An 8,666-nucleotide genomic window follows, 5' to 3' on the forward strand; every position below is an offset into this window, starting at 1 on the left:
GGCATCAAGGATCTACGAAACTCACTTCCAGAGCTACACAGGTCAGCTTCGGGGCTCCCATGCTCAAGGGAACAGATCCTGCTGTCTTCCCTCCCACCCCAGATCAGAGTGGGGCAGGATGCCCATCTCCTCTGCCACGGTGACACTGCACAGCAGCATGTAGCCACAGCCAGCTGTGTAGTGGCAGTGCTTACTGCAAAGATAGCAGAAAAACACCAAACACAATCTAAAGAAAGACACAACTGATGTAGTAAACACCTGTGGATTCATCTACAGTTGCCTTTCAGGAGCTAGCACTTGTACCTTTTAGATTACCCAGCATCTGTTTCTTGCCCATGTTTCAAGTCTCCACTGTCACAACAGCCTTTAAGCTATTAAGAGACTGTTGTAATTTTATTTCAAACTTCACAGATCAGCTTTTGTTCTTTTGTCTCAGAATGTGTGTTTCACCAAGTAAATACTTACTCAGAAAAGAAAAAAGGGAGTTGAAAGTCACAAATGAAGGTTGACCAAAACCAAATCCTTTATTTCCACAACTGTATAAATGTGCTCCAAGTATGTGTCCAACACAAGTTAGAAAAACGAAACAGAACATGCCAGTTGCAAACTAGATCAGTTCACTGATGTGCTGACTCCTTGGTAATAGGCTTAGTTACACAAGATCAGTCACAGTAAAAAGATACATGTTAAGAGTACAAAGAGTAGCAGGATGTTAAGCCATTTCAGCTTGTGCACATACAAGTCACACTTCTGGCAGAAAATGCAGAGAAGTTTGCATTATTATGCTGGAAGCTACGTTGCATCACTTTAAATGGCATCAATATCGATATCGTCATCTTTATTGTTTGCAGGCTTCACAGTTTCAACTTTAGGTACACTGGCAGTTGTAGAATACACCACCTGCAGAGACAAGACATGAACTTTTAATACAGCAGCTACTGCCATCATTAAGCACCAGAATAATTTTAAGATCAGGAGTTGCAACACCCACCCACTCAAACAGCCCTCCTGTCTATTGCCATGAACTGCTTAACATGCTGCTCCATGTTCTGAAATGCACTGCAGAGCGCCTTCCAGCACAGGAATTCCTGTTGTATAGGAAACCTGAGTTCAGCTGTGCTGAAACTACCACTACACCTCAACAAGAGTCTTTAGAAGGCAGGGGTCTATAAGAAGCAGGATTTCAGATCCAAGAACAGGAGTGGGTACTACTAGGAGGAAAACAAACAAAAACCCCACATGCAAAAGTAGTCCTGGCCACAGTCAGCTGGAATGTAGGCTAACACATTTTACCTAGGCCTAAAGCAGGAGGAACACACTTTTTTCCTTCCATCACCTTTTCTAACACACACCAACTCTTCTAAAACATTAGGCTTCACACACAATACATTGTTATCAATCTTCCACTATCAACTACTACTGCAGAAGAGACTGTACCGTTTCATAATGATAGTCTTAGACTTATTAAGATGCACCATTACTGTTAGAAGTTCTCAGGTAGAAGTGACAACACTAATGAGCTGTTCCTCCAGCTGCCACACACACAGCAACGCATGAAGTAAGCTGTTTTATAGTGCACCAAGATGAGGCACAAGACCTAAGCATGCAGGAACAGCCTAACTTCCGAATTGTTTATTTATATTAAGCGAGCTTTTCCTACCTCTATGTTTTCATCTTCATCTTCTTCTTCATTACCGGAAGATTCTTCTTCAGCTTCCTTCAGCCATTTAATAAATGGTTCTGCTTTGACACGGATTTCTTTGGCAAGCTCCTTCGAAACATATTTCTTTGAGGCCTGAAAGACAGAAGTGCACAGGCTCTGCTTGAGCACTGAGGGAGTGCATCATAACCAGGTACAGCAAGACCCTAACTCAGGACTCTAACCTCACCTACCCCACTACCTTCAGACCATTTTTGAAAGGGAGGTTTCACCCAGACAGTAACTTATCTCAAGTGAGTTTTTAATAAAGACAGCTATACAAGCTATTACACCAGTACAGAAAAACCAGATGAAATATGCTACATACAGGTACTTAGCTGGTATAGTATGTGAAATACTACCCCTTACCTTTTCTGCCCAGCCAAGGATGACTTCTTCTTCTAGAAGATCTGCATCATACATTTCCTTCAAAATATGTGGGATTTTAGAAATAAGCTGAGACTGATGCATGGCTACCACACACTCAAAGCCATGGAGAAGGTACCTCTGAGCTTTCTTGTTGTTGTGGCAGAACTAGAATGGTGATAAAAACAATGCAATTAAATTAGCTTTTTTTCCTCTCCACAAAGAGCTTCTGCTTCTGCTCTTAAATCAGTGAGACAGCAAAATTTACTACAGCTCATACTACCCCTCCCAGCAGTTTTGCCTAGCTAAGGAGGGGTTTAAAACCAAAAAAACTACAAAAAGTCTTCTTCCCCACAGTACAAGGCAACCCAGGCCTGAGTCAAGCACTTCCTAGAAAAAGCGAACCCAACAGCTGTTACACTGGGTATCAAAGAAGAGACTACTTACACGAAGGAAGTGACGCCTGTATTTCCTTATCTGTTCACGAATCTTTTCATCGAAAAGGACTTCAGTGAGAACTAGTGGGCCCATGGCCTTCACATCCAGTCTCTCTGCTTCTGCTACAATGTCTTTGTCAGAAGTATCAATGACACCTTCTTCCTTCTTTTTCTACAAGACAGGAACAGAGACAAACATTTTAAAGCTACTGAGGTCTGCATCAGTGCTCTATTGCCACCACTTGCCTTCCCACCATCAGTGGAACAAGTGCTCTGGTAGAAGCCTAAGCAGCTTGCTCTTAGCCTCCTTACTAACACTTTATACAACTGCAGTAGAGCAGCTACCAAGCAAACAACCAGAGAATATTCACCTTCACAAAATCAAACAGTATGTTGACTCTCTCCTCCACTGTTCTTTCCAGGTCTTCACTAAGTGTGAGGTTCTTCGCATGGTCACTGATTTCATCCATTCTACGTCTCTGGGCTTCTTCTGTTGTGTCTTCACCCCAGTCATCATCATCCTCCTCCTCCTAAAAAAACAAAACCAAACCAAAAGATTCATACAATGTTACTACAAGCTTAGTAATAAACAATTTTTTTTTTTCTGAATAGAGAGCATTTATTTATAAATAAGTATTTTGATTTTTTCCCCTAAATAAAGGGTTACACTATGATCTGGAAATCAAAGGTGATGGAGAATGGGCAGATGTAGGAAAGAGTAATGGAAGATAGACACAAGTTTGTAACTACCTGTAGTAGCACTTTAAGTGCAGTTTTACCACTATCTAGTACACTCATACAATGTACCTTTTCAGGGACCTAGACAGATAAGGATATGCAGCTTTCACTTTGCAAAGAGAACAAGCTCTGTTACTGAGGAGTTAACAAGTACTGTTACTGAAGAGTACTCTCACTATGGAGGAGACACAGGGATAACTCCTATTCCAGCAGTGATGTTTTGGATACAGTAAAAACTTTTGGTGCAATGCTGACTAGGAGAGAATACCACAAGACACCACATCTCACCTCCCCACTTTCCCTTCTACTTACCACAACCTGTGGAGGAGAAATCTCCTCTGGTGGTGGAGGTGGAAGTGTCTCATTGCTGGACACAGAACCATTCTCTTTGTCCTTGCCTTTTCTGTTCTTCTTCTCCTTTTCCTTCTTTCCTGTACCAGTGTCACTGGTTTCTGCAAGTGGAATTTAATATTTTATTCTATAAACTAGAGAAAACTAAAGAGTCCCTGTACTACTGCACCTCTGCCAAGTGCGTTTGGATGCTTTCGTTAGCAGCAGTTACATGTAGTGCCCATCCCCTGATACGTTCAGGGCAGATACATGTTTGCTGGGGAAACCCCTGGTTTCAGTGAAAGTTTAATTTCTTAAGACATAAGGTTGTCCAAGTCTATATAACAAGTGACCTCACAAAGCAGAGACCCCTGGAATAGGTTAGACTTTTCTATTCTAGCAAGCTTAAATTGCAGTAGGCAACTAGATGCTTACTACAGAGTGTTGCTTGCACAGAACAAGTACACTACACTTAGCATTTACTATACTGCTTTTACTTCCAACCCTTCTACTTCATGCTCGCTTTAATGCAGAACTGCCATGAGCTACTGCTGATAAGCTCTCCTTCTAGTAGGTTTTGTTCTGTATAGGCCAATCCAACTGTTCACAAATACAGGATATGAAATAATGAAGTAAGAGACTGCCCACATTGAAGCTATCCACAGAGCTACTTCATTCTGACCGGCAAACTTACTCTGGGCCTATGCTGGAGTTTTGTTTCTGTTGTGTGTAGTTTTTTGTTTTTTTTTTTAAAAAAACCACCAACTTCCTGAAGAAGTTCCCTTTACCCCCACCAAATAAGGCAACACACTTACCAGGTGGGTTTTTGAGAATGAACGTGCAGAGTTTATGGTTTGTGTCAAGCATGCCTCGATAGCCACAGGCTTTGCAAGAGTTACCTATAGTTTGTTTCTTAGGATTGACATGCTGTAAAGAAAAAACAACCTCCTGTTAACGTATCACTTACAGAACAATCATGCATTAAAGCCTAAACCTGATGTTTAGGTTACCACCACCACATGATTAAGTCAGATGTTTAAATACTTTATATCATCAACAGATCAAGCTTAGAAGTAGCAATTTAGCTCTGAAGGTTTTACCTGTTTTGAGTCTACAACTTTCCCAAAGTGGATATGTATACTGGATTTTCTCTCCACAGATATTCCAAGTCAGCTATTAGGTTCACACCACTTCCGTAAGCAACTAAACAAGTGTTTCCATAGTGCTACCATTAATACGAACAGAGAGCACTCACCAGATCAGTTTCAGGATTCTCACACTCAGGACAGAGAACAAATTTTTTAATGAATCCATCCAACATGTCTTGCAGCTTATTCGCCTCATGAGATCCATTGACAATGTAACGGTCATTCTTAACATCAAACTGGGTCTGTGCTCCCAGCTCACAACCAAAAAATTTGGTAGGATCTGTAAAGAAAGCACAATAATCACCACCGCCCTCATATCCTCAATATGATTTTTAGTAGCAAGTAAATGTTATTGTTTCTTTCTGTTCATTATTTCATTCTCAGATAATTACATTTCTTACAAATCTTGAAAGAATGGTATTCATGATTTGTTACTTAGCACTAGCACTTCAAACACAAAAGCATTACAAAATGCTGTGTCACTCCAGGCTACTTACACGTTGGAGGCCGATTAAGCGCCTTTGCAACGTCAACCATGTTGACTATAACCGTCTTTATTCCATTTCCTTTGCCTTCCACCTAAAGAAAAAAGTGTTTTAAGATTAAGTGACTGCAACAGCCAAATCCAGTGTGTATTCCCCATTTTACCACATCAAAGTTCTGCTTTTGAGTGTGTCTTTTAAGAATAATATGCAGAAAGGAGCAGACATGCCTTGCCCGCTGGCTAAACATTATCACTAGCCTCAGTCCCCTCTTCCTCCTCTATCAACAGATCAAGTGGTATGAAACACTACCTACTTACTACTAAGTTACCTTGGCAATCAGACGGGGCATTTTGTAGCGATAGAACTGATCTGAAACACTGCGGTTGACGTTGACAGACATTTTGCCTTATTAGTAGCTTTATCAATAAGATGAAGAGATCTTTGATTGCAGTTTTTTGGTATCTTCTGTCTGGAGAAGACGGGATGACATAAACGACTGCAAGAGTTCTCGGTCTCTGACATGAAAAAATTTTCGCCACTGAGGCTGTAAGGTTCTTGCTTGTACGCTATGTTTCCCCAATACAGGTACCAGTGGCTGCGCAACAGCTCTGCAAGTGTTAATAAACAGAAAAGAGATGAAGTTTATCTTATTGTGCACCAATCAGATCTTACAACAGAACTATGTAAATGGCTATATTTAGCATGAAGAAGGGGGGGAAAAAAGTACACTCTTTATGCCATGGCTTTCTTCAATTTGTGGAACTGAAAACAGCTGTGAACTGTACTGCTAAGTAACATCCTCAACTACACCATAGCTTTCCACCCTCTTCTTTCTTAGCACCTCAAAAACACCACACAGTTTATGACTATTCACTGTATGATTAACTCCTAAAGAAATGCTGCAATCAGTAAGGAAGGGAAAGAAACACTGCTTGATTTATTATGGAGACCAATGGCTCTTGCACTGAGAGGGTCATGTGACACATTTCAGGCTGCAGGGCAGAGGAAATCAGGAGAAAGATCTGGAAACCTGTTTCAAATTCCACATCATAGCATGAACCCATCACAAACTGTCAGAATACTGAGAAACCTCAGTAAGACAAAGCAGCGGTAATCTGTAACCCAATCTAGTTTTTACATGGATTACCAATTTTTGGATTGTAATGGAAAAGAACTGAAAACTAGGTAATTCTCCCTCTCACTTATGGATTCTTTTAGCAGCTTCAGTTGAGTTTTGACTTAACGATAAACCTGATGAAGTCTGACATAAGTTGCTTCGCTATAGAAAGCCTAACAATGTAGAGATACAGAGCAGTGCAGCAGCTTTTCCAGTGTTGTTTGGTTTTGTTTGTTTGTTTTTTCTTTTCTTTCTTATGGGAAGAAAGGAGGAAGGAGGAAGAGAATGAATCCTATTATTAAAGTTGCCTTAAGCAGTATTTACATATTTAAATTAACATGTCTCTATAATCAGATCTAAGAGTACTTAAGCCACAACCGGTTGACTACACAGGCAATCTCGACTACAGCATGGCTATTCTGACACGTCATCACATTTTTACCATTAATAACAGAAGCGTTGACACATTAAAAAACCCTTCTTAGTATTTATGTGTAACAGCACATTCATTGATTCCACACAGCCTGAGTCCCTCTGGTCAGGCTTAAATATATATATTTTTCTTACACAAAAAGCAGGCGGATTTTTCAGTGCCTTGTGTTCTACACTAGCCCAGATGCAGTTTTGCCCTTCCTCAGCAAAAAGTGCAGCATGGACGCTGTTTCAAGCACGAGGCTTCCTTCCCCAACGTGTCTAGAAAGAGCCACAGCGTGACCTGACCACATGCTTGCAGCAGCACTGAGGAGGCAGGTATCTCAAGGCAGAACATGCCATTTCTCCTCCTTCCAGACTACAGCTTTTGTTTGCTATAGACTAAGGCTCCCTCTCCTGGTCCCTAGGACACCTCATCCCAAGCACCACCCTCCCCCCCACCCATGCGCTATGCACGGAGGAAAAAGCGGGCAGGCACATCGACTCCCCGCTTCAAAGCGCCCTTTCCCCGCCCCGCTCAGCCCTGTGATGAGTCATAAATGCAGCAACGAAGCACTGAGTCAGCCCTGGAAGAGATGGAGGGGAGTCACCTCCAGCCACGCATGCGCTCTCCAAACGCAGGGGGGGGGGTTCACGTTCTGTAGCCGCCCCTCCTTCCCCCCCCCCCGCCCCGGCTGACCCTCCAAGAGCAGCAGCCGCCCCCCTCCCCGCCGCCCCGTTGGTAACTGCGCCACAGCCCCCCCCGCCGCGCGCCCCCTCCCTGTCCCCGCCGCGCGCGGAGGCGCGGCCCCTGCCGCCGCCATCTTGTCTCGTCGCATGGCGGTGGTGGGGGAATTAAGACAAAAAAGAAGAAAAACAAAACAAAAATACAGTAAACGGCTACAATTAAAACACTGGAGCTTTTTTTTTTTTTTCTCCTGTCTGTTTGCTCTTTCGCCCCTACCCCAGTTCTCCTCCCCCTCCCAACAAGGTCCCAGACGCTTCGTTACACAAAACCTCCCCCCACTACCCGCCGTTCACCCACAGCCCGACGCCCCAGCCTGAGGCGCCCGCCCGCTCCCCACACCTTCCCAGCACCCAAACCCTCCTCTCAAACCCACCTACCCTCATCCGTCCTAGCCCGGCACTAATACTCACCGTTTTCGTCCAATAAAGACATAAACCCAACGCTGCTCGCCCCGGGCTGCGACGAAGCCGAGTGTGCGAGGAGAACAAGGCCGTGGGGGCGCTTATATCCGGGCGGAGAGGGAGGCGGAGGCGGACGCCGCAGCCTCCGGGTCCCGGCGTCCTGGGGCAGGCGGTATCAGCAGGGACAGCAGCGCCGGACAATCTGCGGGCAAAACACAATCAGGGGCATCGTTAGTGGCGACACCTGTGAGGAGAGGGAAGAGGAGGAGGGGGGAGAAAAGGGAATGGGGGAGGGAGAGCCGGCGGCCGGCGCGCAGCTCAGGCAGAATGGGCCGGTTGATAGGACCCCGGCAATGGCTGCCCCGTACTCACCTCTAGAATGTTCTCGCTCTGACTGAACAACGCCAAAGCTGGGATCAATCAGCCAGCGGCGTGCCCCGCCCCCCCAGCTCCACCATTGGTTCTCCTCTCGCCTTGGGACGGATCTATTGGCTGAAACTTCGCCGTTCCCCCCACCCACTGGCGGCGACCGCTATCAATCAAGACACCCTTGGCTTCGCTTCCCTCCCTCTCTGCCCTCCCCCCGCCAGTGCCCCAGAGGACATCGCGTCTACATCGCCGAGTCTCGCGAGAGCGCGCGGGATGGGCCGGGGGGTGCGGGAGCTGAGTCAGTGCGGCTGGGTCTGGGGGGGGCAGCGGCTGGGCCGGGGGGTTTCGCGCTTCCCCCGGCCTGCCTTTCCTTCCCACCTTCTCACCACACCTCTGCGCTCTGCGGCGGGGAGGGGC

At 45.1% G+C, this 8,666-nt stretch overlaps 1 protein-coding gene across 1 annotated transcript; it reads right to left on the minus strand.

Moving 5' to 3' along the window:
• Positions 1–499: 499 nt before the first annotated feature.
• EIF5 (eukaryotic translation initiation factor 5) lies at positions 500–8,390 on the minus strand. The gene is made up of 12 exons (XM_080345424.1): positions 8,253–8,390; positions 7,890–8,082; positions 5,532–5,811; positions 5,216–5,297; positions 4,826–4,998; positions 4,386–4,497; positions 3,553–3,692; positions 2,874–3,032; positions 2,513–2,674; positions 2,069–2,233; positions 1,661–1,795; positions 500–900 (listed from the first exon to the last, which is right to left on the minus strand). Exons 3-12 carry the CDS (start codon positions 5,601–5,603, stop codon positions 808–810), a joined length of 1,293 nt encoding a protein of 430 aa, XP_080201550.1. The 5' UTR covers positions 5,604–5,811; positions 7,890–8,082; positions 8,253–8,390; the 3' UTR covers positions 500–807.
• Between the last annotated feature and the right edge of the window lie 276 nt (positions 8,391–8,666).

The sequence above is a fragment of the Nesoenas mayeri genome (assembly GCF_963082525.1).
Source record: "Nesoenas mayeri genome assembly, chromosome: 5".
Lineage (NCBI taxonomy): Eukaryota > Metazoa > Chordata > Aves > Columbiformes > Columbidae > Nesoenas > Nesoenas mayeri.